This window comes from Ascaphus truei, chromosome 3 (genome assembly GCF_040206685.1).
Source record: "Ascaphus truei isolate aAscTru1 chromosome 3, aAscTru1.hap1, whole genome shotgun sequence".
Lineage (NCBI taxonomy): Eukaryota > Metazoa > Chordata > Amphibia > Anura > Ascaphidae > Ascaphus > Ascaphus truei.
In genome coordinates, this window is record NC_134485.1 from 62616243 (window position 1) to 62640958 (window position 24716).

The 24716-nt window shown below is 42.9% G+C and overlaps 1 protein-coding gene across 5 annotated transcripts in view; it reads right to left on the reverse strand.

Moving 5' to 3' along the window:
• CTPS2 (CTP synthase 2) overlaps nt 1-24716 on the reverse strand; it is a 199076-nt gene that overhangs the window by 114554 nt on the left and 59806 nt on the right. For all 5 annotated transcript variants that reach the window (XM_075594130.1, XM_075594129.1, XM_075594132.1 and 2 more), the window contains 3 exons: nt 11613-11707; nt 10586-10648; nt 6311-6354 (listed from right to left, as the gene is read on the reverse strand). In XM_075594130.1, coding sequence (XP_075450245.1) covers nt 6311-6354; nt 10586-10648; nt 11613-11707 — 202 coding nt within the window. The remainder of the gene's footprint in view (nt 1-6310; nt 6355-10585; nt 10649-11612; nt 11708-24716) is intronic.

The window sequence follows — 24716 nt, forward strand, 5'->3', positions numbered from 1 at the left end:
ATAGATGTAACCCAGTACATGATCATGCAAAATATACTAACAAATATAGTACAAACTATTAAAACTGTGTGGGTCAGTTGATATAGGTCTATGAAACTAAAGTGGTTTTCAAGGATCTGCAAAAAATGTGCAAATATGCTATGCTGCATTTTGTAAGAACTGTGATAGCAGAGCTAGAACTGCCACATCATCAATACTTACAGAAACGCAATACAGTGTGTATGCTTTGGAATTTATGCTTAGACTGACATGGCTCTCAGAAATGGTCAAGAACATTTGAGAAATTGTGACATTGTGACAAGAATGTATATGCGATGCATACTGTTCTCACGTAAAAATAGACGGTGGGATAGCCAGTGAACAAGATTTCTGATCTAATCTAAAGCAAAAGGTAGAAGTTATTGCATCGCAGTGGAAGTGGAAAACGGTCCCATAATAACTACATACGTGGAAGTTTGATTTCTGTTGGATTTATGAAATGTTGGGTTATTTTATTTAAGTGTAGCAGGGATCCCCCTTCTTACGTCCTGGGGGAGAACAGCTCCGTTGTTAAGGAGAAACAGCAGCGTTGCGTCAGCCATGTTATGGTTGGCATAGCCCTTCAGACTGTAATGTGTAATGCGGTGGCCATCTTGGAGTTGGCGCAACCTGAAGGAAGAGACCTAGAGAGACAGGATTTCCTCCGTGGTACAGAGGTGACCTTGGCAGAGTATCCGGAGCCAGGGAGGAGTAAGGTAGAGTCTAGGGAGCCTGTCAAGCTCCTGGACTAGGCCCAAAGCCTGCCCCTAGGCCCCAGGTAGTTCCCCTCACAGTAGATATGTGTGCAGGGCTGGCCCTATGACTAGGTAGCTCCCGGTAGCTAGGGAGCCCAGCGGAGCCAGATCGAAGCGCAGAGGGACATTTCCACAGCAGCCTGTGTCACCTGGTTGGACCTTAAACCAGGAAGGTATTGTGCACCAATGCAAGCAAGAGGGTAGCGCTGCCCTCACACGTTGGGAGGGGTTGCTTGCTGGACACTGGGTTACAGGTGCCCAAGCACCCTAGGTACAATTGGGGCTAGCTACCCCAGGGCGATATTACTGTTATCCCTGTTATTATTGTGCATTGGTGTTGTGAGTATTATTTGATGCCTTCTGTGGGACCACAGTAAAGGAGTTATAATATACCTGGTTGTGAGTGTGTTATTGGTGTATACCATAAGGTACGAGTTCTTATGAGGAGCTATCCTGTTATCCAGAATCCTCAAAGTTGGAGGCGCTGCACCATAGAGATATAGAGAACAAACAGTCACACCAGGCTCCATATGAGCGGAGGCCCAGGCCTTCTATACGCCTAACAGGTAGCACCTGTACCGTAATTACAGCTGTTTTCCATAGGGATAGGGGAAAGGGTGTTACATTTGTCTCCTCCCTGGCTCCGGATACTCTGCCAAGGTCACCTCTGTACCGCAAAGGAAGTCCTGTCTCTCTAGTTCTCTTTCTTCTGGTTGTGCCAACTCAAAGATGACGGCTGCATTACACCGTCTGAAGGGCCATGCCAACCATAACATGGCCGACGCAACATTGCTGTTTCTCCTTAACAACGGAGCTGTTCTCTCCCAGGAGGTAAGGGGGATCCCTGCTACTGTACATAAGGTTACCATGTGTGTAAAATGGCACCAATAATATATGCAGTGCATATATATATCACTAAGCAGAATGTAGGAAATGATTGATCATACAATAAGTGCATCCAAAATAAAAGCACATGGTAGAAAAAGCCATCCCTGGTCTGAAGAGCTTACAATTTCAGTTGTATGTTGGAAAACTTCCAGAGACATTAGAAAAGGTGCAAGCATAATGGGTGGTAGTGTCTGACCAGAATGGTTGGTAAGTGCCTCTGCTGGTGAGATGCGCAATAATGGTCTTGGAGACAGTGAAAGTATTCTAGCAGCAGCATTTTTGATAAATTGCAACGTACAGGATTGAAAAAAAAAAATATTAGGGGTGCCCTGCTTGCTTCAGCGCTTAGTGAATCTCTACCATTCAGCTGACGGAAATCCAATTTGCAATGAATAAAAAAACGCAATCTATGCATACAGGTGCACCGCGATTGCTGTGAAGCACTGTGAAAACAGTCATTTGGAAGTACAGAGAGTTCCTGGCAGAAATATAAAAAATCACCAAGCTGAACTCCTGATCCCAAAGTGGATAAAAAGCTGACACTGATCAAACTTACTGTAAGTGCATATCTCACCAATTGTTATTCTGATTATTGGACATACTACCCTATGATGGTTCTTTTTCTCTTTTTTTCTCTCTCTCCCTGGTCTTTTTGCGCCTAGGTCATTCTTTCTTGTACATTTACTATCAGCAACTGTGGAGCCGTGGACCTAAGTGGCAGCAGATTTAACAGGGTCAGTTAGTATTTAAAGGGTTAATACCTCTCGTTTATAATTTAATTGGCTAGGTACAGTATTTGTATTAATTACGGTTTTGGATTATTGTTGGGAGTTGCGCTGTATGTATCTTGCTATATATATATATATATATATATATATATATATATATATATATATATATATATATATAATTGAATTTTGTGAGGTTGGTGCTAGATGTGGTGAATCTGATTGGTCCGTGACTCTCATTGGCCAACAGGTACGCTGACATCACAGACACACCTACACCACTGTGACACACACACACACACATACTGCCACAGAATCTCACCCCATCACACTCACCATACCTCACCAACAGCTCACCTCCCTGCTGGCTCCCCCCCACCATCACCCCCCTCACCCACAGCTCACCTCCCCGCTGGCTCCCCCCCACCATCACCCCCCCTCACCCACAACTCACCTTACCGCTGGCTCCCCCCCACCATCACCCCCCTTCACCCACAGCTCACCTCCCCCGTTCACCCACAGCTCACCTCCCCGCTGGCTCCCCCCCACCATCACCCCCCCTGAGAGACCCGGTGTTGCCCGTGAGTTAAATTTCCCGCTCCCTCCTCTCCCCCTATTTCTGTGCTCCCCCTCTTTCTCCGTTTCCCCCCCCCCCCCCCAGAGGGAGGGAGGGACAATGGACAGGAGGGGGGGGGGCAGTGGACAGGAGGGGGAGGGACAGTGGAGAGGAGGGGGGGACGTGGACAGGAAAGGGGGGGAAGTGGACAGGAAAGGGGGGGGACAGTGGACAGGAGGGGGGGACAGTGGACAGGACAGGAGGGGGAGGGCAGTGGAGAGGACAGGAGGGGGGGGACAGTGGACAGGAGGGGGGGACAGTGGACAGGGGGGGACACGGAGCTATGAACAGGGGGGGGACAGAGCTGTGAATGGGGGGGAGGGGGGAAACAAAGCATTGAATGGGGGGGAATCGGAGCTGTGAACAGTGGGGGGAGGGGGGCACAGCTCTGAACAGCTGTGAAGAGGGGGGGAAGGGAGTTGAGAGGGCGGATGGGGGAGCCAGAACATTACATCACGGGAAACGCCGGGTATATCAGCTAGTATATATATATATATATATATATATATAATCAAAAAATAAATAGACGATACCGTTCTGTGGCTAACGAAATGCTTTTATTTGTGCGAGCTTTCGGGATACACTGATCTCTTCTTCCGGCGATGTTACAATGAATGAAGCAAGCAAAGGGTATACTTAAAAACAGTGTCTCTTGGAATGTTATCTGTGCTTGTCCCTCCCCCGTGTGTGGATGTGATTTATGGCTAGAGGTAGTAAAGCGCCTCCACGGCGGGAAACGCGTCAGAGTTTTTTAGTATGTGTTTTGTCCATTTGGCTTATATGCCCAATAAATAGTCATTTTTTTGCCTCCAGCCCTTTGCCTTTTGCAGTGCTCTACTTTTCATCCCTTTTACCTTTCATCACGTCATCGGTATTGAAGCACGCCCATCCGGTTCATGCACACTCACAGCAACAGTTCCATCGTGAGGATGTCCTCCACAGCTGCGTAGTGGACCCGGCGTAGCCAGTGTGAGGATGGAGACATCTGACGGAGACGACCATCGTGGAGGTGTGGATCGTCTGCCGGTCTCCCATCAGCCGCCACCCCCTGTACGGAACCTAACAGCAACAACGCGGGAGGATTCGCAGGCACCCGGTGAAGGAGCAGGAGGCTCTGTCTATACACGTCTCTGCCATTACCAGCTGGCATCGCATCCCGGGTTGCCATCCCCGCAGTTAGAGGAAGGAGGTGCAGCGCCTTCTGGATTCCGTTCATTTGGGGGTAAGAACTAGCGAGCTGGCTTGAGGGCTACCCCGACGGAGTCCAGGTGAGGTGGTCGTTGTACCAGCTTCACACACACTTGGCTGAAGCACACGGACCACCAGTTTATTACTAATGCATACCGGTTTATGATATTATATTTATTCATTTCATATGTGGACACCGCAGTATTGGTAGCATCAGCTTGGGGGTCCTTCCCCCCTTTTTTCTCAGGTGCCATAATGGCCTCTTCTGCCAGCAGTGGGCGTCACTTCCGGGACTGCACTTCCATCTCCAACAAGGAGATTTACTCCAAGCAAATGTTTTCATTTGCATAGCATAGAAGTTTCACTTAAAAAATGACACATCTGCTTGGATGTTTGCATGTTTGTTTCCTAAAGACATCGTCCCTTTCCTTTCTCAGCAACAACACACATTTGTGCTTTTCTCTCTCTGGGGAAGCTGCTAGCAACTGTTTTCCAGGGATTTGGAATACAGTAGCAAGTAAAGCGGTGCAACTGCCCAGTGATGAAGAAAACAGACCGGGAACACTCAGATGACTGCAAAAGCTTTAATGGTACAAAAGCAACATAGACCCACTCTTACGCGTTTCGCACGACTTAGCGCGCTTTATCAAAGAGTACCAGGATTTTATCAAAGCGTTTCCAGGGATTTGCCTTATTATCTTCTATCTAGGGTCATGTATCCTTATTAGGAGATTTCCTGGTACAATAGCGCACTTATATAAACTCTGTTGGTCTGTCTAGACCCGGGGTTCGCAAACTGGGGGGAACGCCCCCTGAGATTTTCCAGGGGGGGCGTGGCGGTTACAAAGGTCCCGCGCTCTTCCCCAAGGTATTTAAATGAAATGCCGGGGGACAGCGCAAGGCCTCTGTAACGTCTCCTACCTGGTCTTCGGTGACGCGTCGCCATGGTAACCCAGCGTCAAATCACGCCGCGGGGTCACTTGATGTCGCATTGTCATGGCAACGTGACGTTACATGACCCCGCAATGTCATTTGACGCCGGAGTCGAGCAGGGGAGGGGGCGCAAGCAGGGAAGGAGAGCAGGCAGGGAAGCGCAGGGGGGAAATTTTGCGCACCCCTGCTCTAGACAACAGTGATTTGTCATAAGGCTTTGAAGTGAGAACTGCAATTATGTACAGTATATAGAAAACTACATTTGGACAAAACTGACTAGAGAGAATTTTGCAAATGATGTTGGTGCCCAGTGAGTAAAAAGCTGTGTATTTTGTCCAGAAGTTAAGTAGCCCATAAATATAGTAAATAACTACAGAGCTAATGCTTTTATTCTGTACTTACTTAATCTGTGGGGTTCCCTTGTGTCTATCCCAAGCATGTTTTTATAAGCCCATTACATTTGCCTTGCAACTTCTCCTAGAAGGCTACAGTACTCTTTTTCCCTCTAAATATTCATAGATTGTGAATAAGCTCACCCAATACAGTATAATTACTAATTAAAATATATACAGGAGGAGTGTTAGTGACCTTATTTTCAAACAAAACAAAAAAATAAACACAAACTGAAATTAACCCATCAATAATTCTTAAAGTTATGCATCACCTACTGCCAAATTATTTGTAGAATGCTGCATACATCCTGCACGTGATTACCATCATTCATTATTTGCATTTAGGAATGTGTTTGTTACATATGTTAGCACAAGAATGAAAATACCTGCCAGCAGCACCAAAGCACAGTAAACCCAGCAAGCATATGGTTTAGCACCGTTTGGTAACATTGCCTTTAATCTCAACCAAATGTTATATGCTGATGTCACTAGTTAAGACATGTTAAGAACACTTTGCTACTACAGGTTGCAATTATCACAACTTCCATCAATCCAAAAGAGAACTTCTTCATATTTTTTGCATATAATTCTGCATATAACCACTCTATAGAGATCTGTATGGAGCAGTGTACGAAGCTTTACTGAGATCTAGGTCATCCACATTTACCACGTCTCTGTGATTTATTTCCCTTGTCCCCAAGGCAAAGACATGTATCTTTGCTTTCACTCCTGTACGTGGAAATGTAACTTAACAAGTTTAGTGACAGTATATAATATTATCATGGTACTCACCACTGGATTTTTGGTACTCGAGTCAAATTCTGTGGAGTTTGCATCTGTGTGAACACAAACAAGAGACTAAATATCAAATAAAGATTAAATCACATTTTAAATCTTTTATGTGCTGAATCTGGGATGGATTGAGTCATCTGTACTGAAGCTGGGATATCCTGAACATGAGCTGTTGAGCACCCTTGTTCCAGTGGACTGTTTTGAATTGATGTAATTGATAAAATAAAGGTGACAATTGAAATACAACAAAAGAGTTTATTTTGGGATTTGAAGGATCTACAAAACTCTCCAACAGACGAAAGGCCATCTTCAGTGTTCTGTGCAGGTTTTTATTATTGTTTGTGTATTGGTATTTAAAAGAAAACAGGTGGAAGGATAATGTGAAAAAGGAAAAGTACAAGTGAACAGTAATAAAAACATCACACAATTAAATTAGATTTGTTTTTATCATAAACTTTCTTCCTTTTTATGGAATTATTAGTAGTTCAGTGTAACTTTATTCTAGTTTCCAGAACCCTAACAAATAAAACAAACATTTAGCTTAATTTTACATTTAGCTTAATTTTTATATATATATATATATATATATATATATATATATATATATATATATATATATATATATATATATATATATATATATAAACAAAAAGCAGCAGCCAGCACTCCAAGCAACAAATGTAAAGTCAAGGTGCATGCTCCATAGAAATCAATATAGAAACCCTGTCTTCCCATAAGAGAAGGCACAAAAGCAGCAACACTCAGGGGCTCATGCAGAGAGCATAGATAAGGAAATAGCGCCATCTTCTGGCGAAAAAACTAGCCAGAAATCCTTAAACTCGGGAGAAAATGGCGCGATTTTTATAAGTGCTCTGAAAATTTTTCAGAGCTGTAAAACTCGCCAAACTCGTCAAACTCGTGGCGAGAACCTGAAACTCGCCATGCTAATATAGCGTGGTATTCCAGAAGCTCCGAATCGCTGGAACACGCCAATATGTGCATTAGTATGGCGAGTTTCAAATAGCCAGGAAAAGTTGGCAATTTGCAGTTTTTTGCCGAAATTAGTTACCGACATTCTCTGCATAACACCTTCACTAACGGCAAATCTGTGGCTATTTTACAGCCATTTTAAACTTTTTTAACGTTACTCTCTGCATAAGCCCCTCAGATATAGCACAAAGACATGTATTAGCAGTGACAAAACGGCACACTATAAACCCAAAGTTTCGGACGTTGGGTTTATAGTGTGCTGTTTTGTCACTGCTAATACATGTCTTAATACATGTCTCTCTCTCTCTCTCTCTCTCTCTCTCTCTCTCTCTCTATATATATATATATATATATGAGAAAAAGAAGCGCCAGTTCCATAGCATAATACTGTATGTATATAATAGAAATTTATTTAAGAACCAGAGTGGCCGCCAGGACATGCACTCACTTCAATATAAAAAAAAAAAGCATTCATGGGAGACAATCTGTAAAACCGTCAGGAGCTGTGGGAGGATAATTCAGCCAAACAGTATAGCATAGGTGTATGTGGGTGGTGAGTAGCGGATATATATTCGTAGGTGGATAGATGGTACACCAGCGAGTCCCCTCTGTAACAGCAGTGAAGGTAGTGATGCCCACAGATGATCTGTGCTCCGTCCTGCACTGTAGGGAAAGTGTCCAAGTATTCCGTATGCAGACCTCCACACTCCGTGTATCTGGTGCAAGAACACTGCCACAGCAGCCCGTCAGGAGCGCCTCACTTAGCTCTGCTCCACCTGGAAGTTTCCACTGCTCCAACCAAAACACAAGCTAGCAACCTCCAAACAGCTCCCTATCGGTGTAGTGACGTCAGTGCGTCACGACTTCCGACGCGTTTCGTCACACAAGTGACTTCTTCAAGGAATGATGGCTGCTATGACCATATATACCCTATTCAGCAACCAAAGTAGATTGAATCTAGCTGTGACAAAATAGCAGCTGCCCATCATGTCTTGAAAAAGGTTCAACAGCAAGGGGAAAACAAAACATCCTCATATAAACAATTCAATTAAAATGCATAATCCACATTTTCCATATAATATTGAATCATATAAAGATCGTCAATAATGACAGTTAAATATATATTACCCTATGTGAGAACATTGAAGGTAGTTGATATGTAAAAGTTATAAAATGCAAATGATAATAAAATAACAATGAACAGTCTATCGAGTCCATAGAGACTTCAGCCGTGCGGAGGCGCGCTGAGGCTGAGGGAAAGCGGGTGCTTTCCCTGGCCTTAGTTCGTGTGCCATCCGGGATCGTGTCGGGGGGCGGGCCAGTAACGTCACGGAGCTGGTTCGCCCTCATTGGGCGAACCGCTCACGTGACCGTCCTTGCGCGCATAAACTAAAATGTGATTGTTGGCTACGCTTCCCACGCCTGCGGAAGCGTGCACGAGCCCCTGCTAAAGCCGCTCTCATTGCGGCTGCAGGGGCTCACTGCCAAGCGTAAGCGCGGCTCAGCGCCGACCATGTCTGCAGCCTAAGTATAGGACACTGGCTTACTAATAAACCAGTTACATCTATATATAGCTAAATAAATTCAAATGTATGATGATTAAGTTTGGGCCTGTACTATAGCTAATTCATAGAATTAAAATATTAAAAAAACTAACTAACAAGGAAAGCAGACAGGATAGTCTAATGATAGAGAATGGACGGTTTTACAGATTGTCTCCCATGAATGCCTTTTTTTTTATATTGAAGTGAGTGCATGTCCTGGTGGCCACTCTTGTTCTTAAATACATTTCTAATATATACATACAGTATTATGCTATGGAGCTGGCGCCTCTTTTTCTCCCTTTCTTTTAGTTTTCTGTGATCTGGCTAGATCATTTAAGAAGTCCTGCCTACTCCATACTGTGACTGATATACATTTTTTTCTGGACTTTTTTTCATCTATTTTTCAACATTTGGACTGGTTTGTTCTCTTTTTTTACTGAACACTTATTTTATTTTTCAAATTGTATATTATTATTAGAATAATCACTGCACAGACATCACAATTTGTTTTATTATTTTATATACACATTAGAACTCACATATCACATTGATAGAGCTACTCTTCGTTTTTGTTTTTATTTTATACAGTATATATATACACACACACATACACACACACACACACACACACACACACACACACACACACACACACAAACAATCTATGTTTTGAACACATCTAAACTCCATCAGTGTTTTAATGTCAAAAAGTGCAAAGTAATGCACTTGGGTCATATAAATCAAAAAGCAGAATACAGGACTAATGGCAGTATCATGTCAAACGCTATAGAGTAAAGTGACCTAGGAGTCATTATTTCAGCAGAAAGTAGGCGAGCAATGTAGCAAAGTAATGCGGAAAGCCAGACGGATATTAGGTTATATAGGAAGAGGTAATAGCAGCAGAATGAGAAGGGTGATGATGCCACTTTATACTGTAGATCATTAGGAGACCTACTGTGTTCAATTGTGGAGACCACATCTCCAGAAGGACATAAATAAGATGGAGCATGATCTACAGCATAAGTCTTATCAGGACTACAGGCCTTCATTTGTACATCTTAAATAATAGAAGGTACAGGGGGGATATTATAAAAACTTTCAAATATATAAAGGGGGTCAACAAAGTACAGGAGAGAAGCATATTCCAAGGAAAGAGGCGTGCTAGAACAAGAGGTCATTCTGTGAGGCTGGACAGTGGCAGGCTAAGGGGAAATGGGAGGAAGTACTTCTTTATGGAAAGGGTGGGAGATTCGTGGGATTGCCTTCCAACAGACGTGGTAGGAGGCGAATGCAATAAGGGAATTCAAACATGCTCGGTATATGGGCATAAGGCTATGCTAAATAAGAAAGAAATGCAAAGATCAAATAGGTCTGAGGTTTTACAGCAGATCGGACAATGGGAGGACAAAGTGGTTCTTATCTGCTTCTATGGTGATGTAAACATGTAGTACACATTATTGCACCTGTGACCGTGCAGTAAGACAAACGATAATGTACAATAGGTTTGGGAAATCGAGAGATGTTACCGGCTGCTCTATTTGTTTCAATAGAGGCACAATAAATCACACAAGAAACGTTGCAGCAGCAGTAATGCGATAACGGGTGAAATATTGCTTGCTACATCTGTAGAAACAGACACACTAAACATTGGCACAACACAGACACACAAGGAGACATACTGTACATAAATAGCCCTCCTCTATAGAAATATTGGCACATATTGCAAATACATATATCTTACCTTTCCAGTTCAAAACATTTTTTGCAAATTCCACTACTGCTAATTGCATTCCCAAGCAGACTCCTAAAACACAATAAGAAACTTTGAAATAAGATTATCTTTCAGACCCTTTAACTTTGCACTAGAATTGGCAAATACGTTAATATAAAAGAGCTCAATATAGTGGGGTACAACATTAACACGTTTTTGTTCCAGCTCAAAATTAGAACGACAGAGTTGAAAATGGTTCTTAAAAGGAAAAATAGGGCAAAATGTGTTACCACTAGCACTGAATGACCAGGATCTTTCTTAACGAATGTTGTGCTGTTACACTTACATATAAAAAATAAAAAATGTAGCATTTTTTTGCTGAATGACACATAATGTGGCTGCATATAAAGCTACTGGGAAGTGACTAAAAACACGTTCAACTCTTTTGTAGACATGCAAAATGTAAGTAACTTACTGTAGTGCCGACGAGTATTCTAAAACAAATCTGGGGCAATCACCAAGAAAACCCAGGTACATGCTGGGTACATGCTGCAACATTTCAGTGACATTTCTGCAGACGGACAAATGGCCCATCGGATTAACAGCGGGGGTCCCTGCAGTCCCATTGAAACTGAATGGGACTGCCAGGGACCCCTGCTGTGTTAATCCGATAGGCCATTAGTCTCTGCAGAAATGTCACTGAAATGTTGCAGCATGTACCCAGCATGTACCTGGGTCTTGTTGCTGATAGCCCCAGATTTTCCAAGGCAAGTTTAAGGCAAGTTTTAGAATACTCGTCGGCGCACCTGTATTAACTAAGATTCTTTCATTTCAAGTGAATCTATTTGAGCTGACATACATACATACAGTAGGCCAATATTTACTAAACGGTGCTATTCCATAGGACACTTCCGGCATGAGAAAACATTGGGTTTATTAGATATATCCCCCTATGTCTATCAACTCGTTTTTTTCTTCATTATTGTATATTGTACTTCATTTACAACAAACGTATCTAACAAACACGCTTCTAATTAAAATCAGCTAAAATGCATACCAAGAAAAGGGATTTTTCTTTCTCTGGCCCAAGTTATTGCATGAGATTTGCCTTCTGTTCCCCGCAAGCCGAAGCCACCAGGAACTAAAATACCCCTGAAAAGCAATGAAAACGCAAAGTGAGACAATTCAAAAACAAATGTCGCCAAAATGAGCATATTCTAAACGGACATATTTTCATGAGCAAAAGTTATAATATTCACATATTCATTATTATTTTTTATTTCCTATAGGGTACTTCACTGAGATGTGCCAAATGAAATTGACACACTGTAATCCTCAGTTATTGTACTTTTCACAGCAATTTATACATTGTACGGCAAATACATTATTTCGAAGGCAAAGTATTTGTTTCATTGGAAATGTTTCCTTGTCAGTAGAGTTAGCATTATATTATTCAATAGCTGCTGTTCCATTACAATTTATTCAAAGTAACTCTAGTATTTCAGTCAATATTTGTGTCACATTCACTGAACATTTAAAAGTCACATAGCTCAACTGCAATGCCCAATAGCAACAGGCTAAGTTGAATGATTTAGGCCAGGGGTGCGCAAAGTGGGGGGCAGGAGATTTTGCAGGGGGGGGGCGCAGCGGTTACAAAGGTCCCACACTCTCCCCGAAGGCATTTAAATTAAATGCCGGGGGACCGCGCAAGGACTCTGTAACGTCTCCTACCTGGTCTTCGGTGACGCACCTCCATGGTAACCCAGCATCAAATGACTCCGGGTCACTTGACATCACGTTGTCTTCGCAACGTGACATTACATGACCCCGCGACGTTATTTGTCGCCGGAGCCGAGCAGGGGAGGGGGCGCAAGCAGATAAGGAGAGCAGGCAGGGGAGCTCAGGGGGAAAACTTTGTGTACCCCTGCTGTAAACATCATATAGTATTTCTATATTATAGTATTGGACAATACATGATAAGTACATCTATGATCCATTAAAGAAATGAAACCACAATGTGTTGTCTTAAAGGAGATATTTGAACATAGCACCAAGTGTTCCATGTTTGGGGTGCTCCTTACACATTATTGTTCACAGACAATAGTTACAAAACAGTGGTATTCCATAGGACACCTTCCCGCTGTTTCAAGAGAATGGGCTGTAAGGTGTTTTGTGGCAGAAGACTAGTTTAAATATGGCCCGTAATCTTTTAGTTTAATTGTACAGAAAATGTTCTCCTTTACAATTAAGTACATCATTTACTTCAAGCATCTCTATTACTTGGGATCTGAATGCGGTGGCATCATCATTTATTTTATTTGTTTAAGTAAAAGCACACACTTAAGGGAGCACTGCAATACTTTACAGTCAGTTTAAGAACAAATTAAAATGATACGCAATTAATTTTGTTAGACAGAAAAGGCCAGGAGGAAGACTTCCTGCGGAACACATGCACAGGCTAAATAAGACAAGCAAAAACCCAATATTACTCGAAAATCTTTACCAAAATACATCAAACCCAGCGAACTTCTGGAAGGTCATCAACAGTATGCTGCAGTCTTCTAGTCATTAACATCCATCTAATATCAAAAAGGATGAGACTTGTCTGACAAATCCCACTGACATGGCAAACGCATTCAATGAATACTTTGTGGGGTGTGCTACTTCCATACTATCAAAGCACAACCCTAACTACAATGATGAAGCTCAACCTGTGAAAACCTCTATAGCTCCAACCCCTCCCAACAGTACACTGGCGACACACTTTATTCGAGCTCGGCTAGTCCCACGAATTCGGGTATACCCGGGTGTATTGAGGTTTGTGACTGTTTTCTGCCCGAGTGCATTGAGGTATTTTCCAGGCAGGGATTGAAGCATTTTATTCCCGCTGGCTGCAATACTGCACAGTATATATATATATACTGCATTACAATTCATGAATTTATGCCATCTGGTAGACACGCGAAGCATTGCAGCCTATTAAATCCTAATCATTATCATTTAACAGATCAGCCGCCCGTCAGCCAGGCATGAACCCAGGCTGGGAAGGCAAACGCAACGGGGCTTGTTAGAGGTGAGGAGCGGCGCATTCCAGGTATCTGCCAGGTACATACTGGGTATTTGCTCGAATAAAGTGTGTCGGTGCAGTACTTTACAATTTGTCCAACAGTATCTCAAGAGGAGTTTAGTTTTAATATTAGGAACATGTGTGTAAACAGCCAATATGGACCTGACCTACTGATGTAGCGGCTTTTATTCGAACACTTCACGCGTCATGTACATCGGAATCCCGATTTGAAACCGCAGGATGAATACCAGCCTTCCCGCACTAAGATGCGAGCACGGCGAGAGCAGAAAAACGAATGTTAGTGTTCTGGCTTTTAAAAACATGAAATTGACACAGTAGCACAGTACTGTAGACATTACAATTCATCCATTTTATTGCAAACGAAAAAACAGAATTCATGAAATTCAAACAAAACATCCGCGATAAGCGCGGGTGCCTGGGGCGATTAGCCGCGTTCATGCTGCGTGGGAAACAGCAGAGAACTCAAAATCGGCGCCGAGATACAGTATGTTCGAATAACGGCCGCTACATCAGTAGTGCAATCAAAGTTCCTACTACTCAGTGCCCCAGTAATTGCCATAATGCTTGCCTCTCTAATCAACTCTATTGTGTCTTCAGGCCATATCCCACAGTCCTGGTAAACTTCCAGCGTTGTCCCAGTCTTCAGAAGTGGGAACAACTAGAGACCAATCTCTCTTCTCCCATTACTATCCAAAGTCATGAAAAAATGTGTCCACTTCCAATTAAGTGATTACTATACTGTAAGGAATCCACACCTGAGTTTACTGGTTACCCTGGCCTTGCAGACCTGGGCAGTCTTGGAACACTCCCCCTGGTATCTACAGCAGCTGTGCAAGCTATTTAATGCAGCTCCAGCCTGTGCTCTCTCATTGGAAGAATGCTCTTACACTCCCCCTTCTGAGATTGGCCCGCTGACCTTTAAATACTGCATTCCCACAATCCCTCTCTGCAGAGCATAGTTCCTTTCCTGGACGTTATCGTGTTCTGCCACAAGCCCCTGGCTTGTTATCTCTAGTACTAATCTATGTGTATTGTGTTCCAGAGTTTGTTCCTGTTTTCCCTCGTGACTTCGCTGTTGATGTGTTCCAGATCATTGCTTTCGTTCCTGTGTTTCAGTATCCTTCAGCAAAGAACCGGCGCCTCCAAAGTGAAAATATATATATCCAACCAAATGTAAAGTCCAATACGAATGGCAGGTGATCCTGAGGGGAATCTTCAATGAAGCCTCATAGAAGGACAAACAAACATATACGACAAAGACAAAAAAGACAAAAAGAAAAGATTATAGTGCAACTCAAATAACAAAACAAAAGTCTACAAACAAAACACTGAAAAGATTGGCAAAAGGATAAATTACAAATTTAATGCAATTAAATAAAAAATATATTAAAAGAACAACAAACACATGTCCGTTGGGCTAAAGACGCTAATGAAGCTATATCATCCGGTAGGGGTAAAATTACAATCCTACTTACAGCAAAGCTGAAAGGAAAAGACCCATAGAACAACTGTCCTGGAAGTCAGACCGGAGCCTCTGCAAGAAGATGAAACAGTGCAACCTCCAAAACTCCACACCGCCAAGACGATCACTGCTGCCACACACGCAGACCTTCAAGGTAGGTGAAAGGTGCCACAGGAAGGAACCAAAACTCCACGCTGCAGGGAGAATCGCCGACGCCGTACACATAGACCGACAGGTCGCGTGATGTGCTGGTGACGTCACAATACAGCGCAAGGGCAGGGGGAGCGCCTGGACAGGCAGTAGAGCTCAGAGAGCTGAGAGGCAAGGTCTGATAGGGACAGCGTGCAAACGTAGGGGGATGATAAAAGTCATGCCCCTGATGAAGTGACTTCCGTCACGAAACGCGTAGGGTGGTTTTCCTTGGCTCCTGACTTTTATCATCCCCCCCCGTTTGCACGCTATCCCTATCGGACCTTGCCTCTCAGCTCTCTGAGCTCCACTGCCTGTCTAGGCGCTCCCCCTGCCCTCGCGCTGTATTGTGACGTCACCGGCACATCATACGACCTGTGGGTCTATGTGTACGGCGTCGGCGATTCTGCCAGCAGCGTGGAGTTTTTGTTCCTTCCTGTGGCACCTCTCACCTACCTTGAAGGTCTGCGTGTGTGGCAGCAGTGATCGTCCCGGCGGTGTGGAGTTTTGGAGGTTGCACTGTTTCATCTTCTTGCAGAGGCTCCGGTCTGACTTCCAGGATAGTTGTTCTATGGGTCTTTTCCTTTCAGCTTTGCTGTAAGTAGGATTCTAATTTTACCCCTACCGGATGATATAGCTTCATTAGCGTCTTTAGCCCAACGGACATGTGTTTGTTGTTTTATTAATATATTTTTTATTTAATTGCATTAAATTTGTAATTTATCCTTTTGCCAATCTTTTCAGTGTTTTGTTTGTAGACTTTTGTTTTGTTATTTGAGTTGCACTATAATCTTTTCTTTTTGTCTTTTTTGTCTTTGTCGTATATGTTTGTTTGTCCTTCTATGAGGCATCATTGAAGATTCCCCTCTGGATCACCTGCCATTCGTATTGGACTTTACATTTGGTTGGATATATATATTTTCACTTTGGAAGCGCCGGTTCTTTGTATTTAATGTCTGTATAGGTCTGTGTTAACCTTATTTCTTCTAGACAGCCCCTACTTTAAGTTTAAAGTTTATTGTATTTACTTCTGTTACTTATATTGTCACTGTTTTATATTTATTGCATTAGCGCTGGTTTCACTGCTCTTTCCCAGTATCCTTCAGCAGCTACTACGCTGAAGCCTGTGTCCTAGCACCCCGGACCTGCTGTGTGCTATCTCCCTGGAGGCCGCAACCTGCTGCTTCTACCCTTAGCAGAGGTTGCGGTTTGGACCCCTTGGCCTGCTGCTCTCTCTCCCTTTGCAGAGGCCAGCTTGAACTTCTGTGCTGAAGCACTGGTTTACCAGTGCTGACTGGCGGTGTGCCCTCTCCGGTCAGCCTTCTCCTTGCTGAGGCTGGTACCATGGGCCGCGGTCACCACTCGCACAGAACCCGCTCCCACCCTGCAGCTATTACGCTGAAGCGGGACCTACTTGACCTCCTGTTGCCGAAACTACGCTTGGATAACGATTCCCCTGATGTCTCCAATCCTGACCCTGGCTCGTCCACCGTCTACGCTGTTTTCTCCAGTCCTGAACCTGGCCTGTTTGACTATGAACTTCGCACTCCGGACCAGTCTGCGCGGTCTAAGGTCAGTGATTTCATAACCCAGCCTCAGCCACGCAGTCCGGCCTCGGTTTGTGGCGAGCACAACCGTAACATATAGCAAGACAAATTCCCCTAGCCAATTCCAATCTGGCTTTTGCCCCAAACACATCACGCCTCGCTAACCTTGGACACATACTTCAAGCTGATTTTTCAAGACTTAAATGGTATTTGGGACCAAAGCGAAATTTCTAAAGCTACCAATGACAGAGCAACTGATCAGAACCAGCTCTAAAACCATTTTAGCACGTCACTAGTTTTAAATACCTGGGCATTTAACATTTGGGTTCCATATTCATATTCTGACATCCAAAAACTATGCCAAACTTGGTGTACTTTATAGAAACAAATCCTCCCTAAGCACGCTGGTCAGAAATTGCATCGCACAACAGATGCTAATGTCAATTATAGACTATGGGGAAATAGTACATGGTACAGCACCACTAACTCAACTTAGCAAATTAAGACACCCTCTACAACTCAATATGCCACATTGTGCTACAATGCAACTACAACACACATCACTGCAAAATGCTCCAAGAACTAGATTGGTCATCACTCGAGTTCAGATGCAAAGAACATTTTTCCTGTCTTGCCTCCAAATACTTTCTGGCCAAGCTACCCGCCTATCTGAACAAGCTACTCACCCCTACCACATGCAACATTTATCATCTGATTTCTGACTCCAAAAGACTGTTCACGTTCCCAAGGTTCGACAAGGAATCTGTCTGATCCTCCCTCCCTTACCATGCACCTCCCCACTGGAACAACCTACAGCAAGGGTGCACAAACTCTTTTGTTTGCGCCCCTACCTGCTCCCCCCCCCTTACCTTTCCTCTGGCATCGGCGTTGCCATGTGACTCTGCGTTGCCACGGTGACGCCTCGCAAGAAGCTGCTGGAGAGAAGGTAAGAGGCATATAGAGGCCTCGCGTGCTCCCCCAGCCTTTTATTTAAATGTTGTGGGGAAGAGTGCAGGGCCTCTGTAAGCGCTGCACCCCACCCCCCCAGAAAATTTTGCGCCCCAGTTTGTGCACCCCTGACCTTCTGTACCAGAGACTCTCAAAATCGCCTCCAGTTTAAGCAATTTCAAGACTTCAGCTGTCTTCCATTTTAATCTTGTCTGTACAGTACCTGTTACATACGCCCATACTCAACTGTCCATGAAATGTCTGTTCATTAAATATAACTATGTATTGTCATCATAAATCTTTACAAGGGACATATTTGAAAATGAGAGGTAACTCTCAAGGTATTATTTCCTGATAAAACATTTTATAAATAAATTAAATATGTGAGGTCTTGAAAGCTTGTGTTCAATTATAACATGAGCTACTGTATCATGTCAGTCTCGCAAAATGAATCACAACCGTAATGTATACAGTACTGTATATCCTTTTTCATAGAAAAATGCAAACTTGTTCTCATGTTTTTAGACATGGTTTTGAAGCCATAATCTTAGCAACAGAATATAAAAGCAAGCAATGTTACTGTTATTTAAAAAAAAAACAATACGAGAAATAAAAAAAAAAAAATTTTTTTAACCTTTTTGGAATAAAAACACAAAGGTGAATTATATATAAAAATAATATATGGCAGCTACTCTGACTCCTACTAAGGTCCAAAAAGTGTTAAAGAGGCAATCCATGCCTTTTATGGGTTTTTATTATATGCAGGATTGAAGCAGGGGGTCTCTGGAACTGAACCCCATTAATTTCAGCTTTGGGGACCCCCTGTTTCCAGAGATACTTACCTCCATCGTGGATGCCGGTAGCCACTCCAGGCATTCACATTATGGCAAATTTTCAAAGCTCCCGGGCCGTGCAGGCCAATAGAAATATGTGACGTCACCCGGTGCTGCTTTCTATTGGCCCATGTGACATAGGAGCTTTACACTGCAGGAGATTCCGGCATCCCCTTCGGAGTTAAGAATTTCTGGAATAAGGGGGTCACCGGAGCTGAAATTAGCATAGTTCAGCTCAGGAGATCCCCTGCTTCAATCCTGTATTAAAAATCAAGAGAGAGAGAGAAAAAACCAGCATGGATTACACAGTGTGAATTTAAACAGTCTAACTTATTCCGGTGGCAATGAAAACGCCCTGTAGAAGAAACTTCCTGTGTGGGAGGATCTAAAACGAACGTAACTAACTATCTTATTTGATAGTAAATTAACCATTCGCATACTCTCACACAGTCTACTTTATTTTAAGGGCGTTAAGAAGAGCATTAGGGAAAGGCTGCAGATCATTTGAAAATCCATTAAAAAGCGACCTTTACCAACGATTTCATCCTATAATTTACCTAAATAGCAATACAGTGGTTAACATTTGTCTTATCTGCAGCATATGGAAACGTGCAGTAATCGTAAAGATGCAGTGATCTTTATCGTTGGACCCATGGTGAAGGTCATATTTATTTTCATATTAACATATTATTTTTATATTATATCATCCTGGATGGCCCTCCGTCGCCTTAAACTCCACATGGTAAAAACAGAACTCCTCATACTTCCTCCGTCCACATTACTGTTGGAAGTACGATCACTCACCCAGTTGCCCAAGCACGCTGCTTAGGGGTCACACTGGACTCCTCTCTCACATTCTCCTCTCACATTCAAAACGTTTCTAAAACCTGTCGCTTTTTCCTCCGCAATATCACTAGATACGCCAGTTCCTCTGTTGCTCGACTGCTAAAACTCTGACTCAGGCCCTCATTCTCTCCCGTCTTGATTACTGTAACCTCCTGCAGTCCGGCCTTCCTGCCTCTCACCTGTCTCCCCTGCAATCTATCCTAAACGGTGCTGCCAGAATCACTCTGCTCTTTCCTAAATCTGCCTCTGCGTCCCACCTCCTGAAATCCCTCTCCTGGCTTCCGATCAAATCCCGCATCTCACACTCGATTCTCCTCCTCACTTTTAAAGCTTTACACTCTTCCGCCCCGCCTTACATCTCAGCCCTAATTTCTCGTTATACACCATCCCGACTCTTGAGTTCTTCTCAAGGATGTCTTCTTTCTACCCCCTTTGTATCTAAAACCCTCTCCCGCCTTAAACCTTTTTGACTGACTGCCCCGCACCTCTGGAATGCCCTTCCCCCCATACCCGACTAGCACCCACTTTATCCACCTTTAAGACTCACCTTAATCAAGCATATGAATAGCACTGTGGATAATACTGGACACATGATATAAAGCTTAGCCCCATGCAGACGCACTTACCAGAACTACCTCCTACTGTCTCTGTACGTTCTCCCTACTACCAATTAGACTGTAAGCTCCTCGGAGCAGGGACTCCTCTTCCGAAATGTTACTTTTATGTCTAAAGCACTTATTCCCATGATCTGTTATTTATATTATCTGTTATTTATTTGATTACCACGTGTATTACTACTGTAAAGCGCTATGTACATTAATGGCGCTATATAAATAAAGACATACATGCATACATTTTGTGTTTGGGAACTTCCTACCAGACTATATATAAATGTAGTATTTATCGTTCATGCCACTTTCTAAAATGACAAATAGGAGTTGAAGTTACTGTACTGTGTTAAGTAAGCCAACTTTGCATATTGATTTACTGTAATAATTAGACCGAATAAGCGTGTGGATCTTTACAAGATTATACTGATTGGTATTTAACACAAGAAAGCGCATTTCGTAATAATCTCTGCTAAAATATGTTGGTACATCTGCTTCCAGTGCCAAGCCAATTTGTCATATTCAGTCACAAGTACATGAAATCATTGAAACAAAAGGAGAAAAATGACTCAAGGTAAAAACATTCTGCATGTATAAAATGTTCTACGCCATTTATAAGAAATGGCTGGTCAAAATAAAGGACTATAAACAGTGGAGACTAACTTTTGAATAGAGAGCAACGCTTTGGAAAATATATGTGGTCTTTTCAGAGGACTAATTAATCAGTCAAATTCATCAGCATTGTAATCCAGGCTGCTTTGTACATTATATGAAACAACTCCCCAGCAGGGGACAAACCGGTGCACAGCGAAGGGATGAATGAATAATCAGAGGGATTTATTTAGATAAAAAACATGGACAAAAAGCACTGATACAGTCACTCTAGCATGTTTCACACGCAGGGTGCTTTATCAAATGCTTTGTACATTAAACACATCGCAACACATAAAATGCATTGTGCCCTACACATTTGCAGGCTCCTGCGCTTCCTCTGGCAAATCTTTGGTCTGGAAATACAATTTAATTTACCAATTGCGAAAGCTGGCTTTTCATTTATTTGTTCTTTCACAACGGATTCCGACATTTTTGTTTTGTTTTTCTGTTTGTGTAATTCACTTTTGTCAACCCCCAACCTTGTTCCTCATTAAAACATAATAAAGTCCTGACAGAACTCGTGATCTTATTACTGCAAACATTTGCACGGACATCTCTGCTGCAAGAAACTCTTCTTGATTTTTCTTCCTTTCATTAGTTTTGAAAGTGAATCTTAATTGAAAGTTTGAGAGTCCACCGATCCTTCTAAGCCTCCTCTGAGAAACATATAGAGACGGTGCACCTGCTGCTTTTCACAGTAATAATACGAAGCAGATTTTAAACTTCAAAGTAAATCGGTTGAGGTAATATAGAATAAGAAGTCACCTACTGTGTATAATATTAGCTTTCTGGTACTCTGTAACTGTCACTACTCTGACATAAGTATGCCAGCGGGAAGCATCTTTCTATATGATGACCCTAACACAGCATACAGAAGATGTTACTCTATGTGCTATTTCATTAAAATGCCTGGAAGAAGTTGGAAACTGGTCTAGCCTCTTAAACAAAAAAAAACACCCGGCGCTCTGGTGGTAGGAAGTGCAACACCTTAACAAGGAAGGGATACAGTAAATGAAATAAAAAGGAATATAATCACAACCCGATGACAGCATCTCGACCTTGGATGAACCTCTCTCCTTGGTTCTTATAGACAATGGTAATGGAAAACTCAGGGAGCACAAGTTTTTTTGTGATTGGTGAGAATGGCTGTTTACTACTAGCAAGTTGATGAACACACACACATTCCCAGTTAGCTCAAACTCCTACATCCACCACATATGAATATATATTTATGCCAAAATGAGTGCTACTAGGCGTGGCAAATGTATACAACAAAAGACAGGGGTGCCCAATGCTACATCAAATTGACAAAACATATACTATATGGTAATAAGTACAAAGTTTAAATACTTCAATAATAATAGTAAAAACTTGGTTATTTAGTTAAACCCTTTGGCCAAAGCGTCGTAAGCCTGCATACCAAAACGTCAAGGTATAACCAATAATGCAGGTCCTAACACTAAATTTCAATCAATTTCTAACTGGTAACAGTTAAATGGAGGTAGGTGGCACCTCCCCCCAGAGCTCACCCCTCCCCACCTTTTTAACTTGGGAGGTTCTGGCATTTTGCTGAAGGGACAAGACTCATTGCAGTTGCTTCCCCTCATACAGAGGTTCACAGTTTTAGTGTTAAGACCTGCATTATTGGTTATACCTTGACGTTTTGGTATGCAGGCTTACGACTCTTTGGCCAAAGGGTTTAACTAAATAACCAAGTTTTTACTATTATTATTGAAGTATTTAAACTTTGTACTTATTACCATATATGTTTTGTCAATTTGATGTAGCATCGGGCACCCCTGTCTTTTGTTGTATACTACTAGCAAGTTCCCTGACAAGCTGGTCATTTAAAAGGCATTACCCCCGAGTTCGGGTTTCAAGGCTTGTTTACTACACTGGAATTGTGAGTGTGCATTTTTATGGGAGTGTTGTACATCTACTCCTCCCTGCTGTGTCCATACAGGATTGCACTATTACCTAGCCTCTTAAAGGAATAATCCACGCGGGCTGGTTTTTGTTGTTGTTATTGTTACATAGGATAGAAGCAAGGCTCTCCGGGGCTGAACCCCATTAATTTCAGTTCCGGGGACCCCCTGCTTCCGGAGATACTTGGGTCTGAAGGGGGTTCCAATATCTGCTGCAACTTTAAAGCTCCAACATTTATTTATAAAATGTTTTACCAGGAAGTAATACATTGGACATAGTTATGATGACAAATAATACATGGTTACAAATACATAGTGGGTCATCACTTGGCCAATAGGATGCCGCACCGGATGACGTCACGGCTTCCTATTGGCCTGCAGGACACCGTAGCTTTGAAAAGCGGCCATTACGTGAAACCCAGCTAGCGAGCCGGAGCGGCTACCGGCACCGCCAACAGAGGTAAGCATTTCTGGAAACAGGGGGTTCCAGGAGCTGAAGTTAATGGGTTCAGCTCCGAAGACTTTCAAGCCTATGCAAAAAATTAAAAAAGGCCAAAAAAAGTCAAGCTTGGGTGGCTGCTGTAAATGCTGCAAACATTTTGACAGAACCAGTATGTTGATTAGAAGAGCCTGGGAAAACATAAGATATGTGTGAAGAAAAAAGTTGCAATCGTGCTGACTGTCAAGCAAGGTATTCAAAGGGTCCACTTCTTTGCTGTATACAGTATGTCTCAAGTGGGTGCGCCGTTCTCCCACTAGATGATCCAAAGGGGTCTTTAAAATAACAAATAAAAGAAACACAGCGCACCAGAAGTGAATAATAGATGGTGTAATATAAAAACACACAACATATACATGAACTTACATTAAGAAAATAAAAGTGGATGCCACGAAGTCCAAGTGAGAGCTAGAGTCCAAATGATGTAATTCTCTTTGGACCCGGTGCACCAGGTCCCTAGACAGACTGCTCGCATCCCCTGGGGGCCATGGAAACCACGAAATGGCATATTATCAGCTAATCCACAATTAGGGCATCTCAGCCGTGGAGTCGAGCAACGCTCTGATGCCGGCGACAGGATTTTTATCTGTCTGAGTTGCAGCCGTGCTAGTCTCAAGCTAATCACGAGCTCTGCGTCTCTGTGTGTGAGCCCTGGCACTAGTGACGTTACACCCTGTAGAAGCACGTGAGTGCAAAATGCGTAGACGTCGTCACTCTATTCCTATACATCATCATGGAAAAAAATCGGAAGAATAACCTCCTAGATCAGGGGAGCGCAAACTGGGGGGCGCGAGATTGTCTGCGGGGGGCGCGGGCTTACAGGGGCCCCGTGCGCTTCCAGAAGGCACTTAAATTAAATGCCAGGGAAGCCGTGAAGGCCTCTGTAAACTGCTCTTACCGTGGTTTAGGCGGCTTCTGGAGACGCGTCGCCATGGCAACGTGATGTCATGTGACTGCACGTTGCCATGGCAACGTAACATCATGACGCCGGAGCCGAGGTAAGAGTGGGGGTGTGAAAAATTGTGCTCCCCCGCTGTAGAGTATGCAAATACATCAATAATAAACTACTTGATGTTTAAAGTTTTCCAACGATTTAAAAAAAAAAAAAAAAAAATCCATTTGTTTGTATATTCAGGTATATGAACATATATATCCAATGTGTGAACAGGTCATTAGAGCTCCCATTGAGGGACATGGGGATGTCTGAAAAACCCACTTGAGTGGGGATCCAGACCCCAGATTCACTAATAAAACGATCCCTGGAGCTAGACCAATAACATAAAAAAAATAAAGTCCATAAAGAATATTGTAAGTACACTGGCGACACACTTTATTCGAGCTCGGCTAGTCCCACGAATTCGGGTATACCCGGGTGTATTGAGGTTTGTGACTGTTTTCTGCCCGAGTGCATTGAGTTATTTTCCGGCAGGGATTGAAGCATTTTATTCCCGCTGGCTGCAATACTGCACAGTACATATATATATACTGCATTACAATTCATGAATTTATGCCATCTGGTAGACACGCGAAGCATTGCAGCCTATTAAATCCTAATCATTATC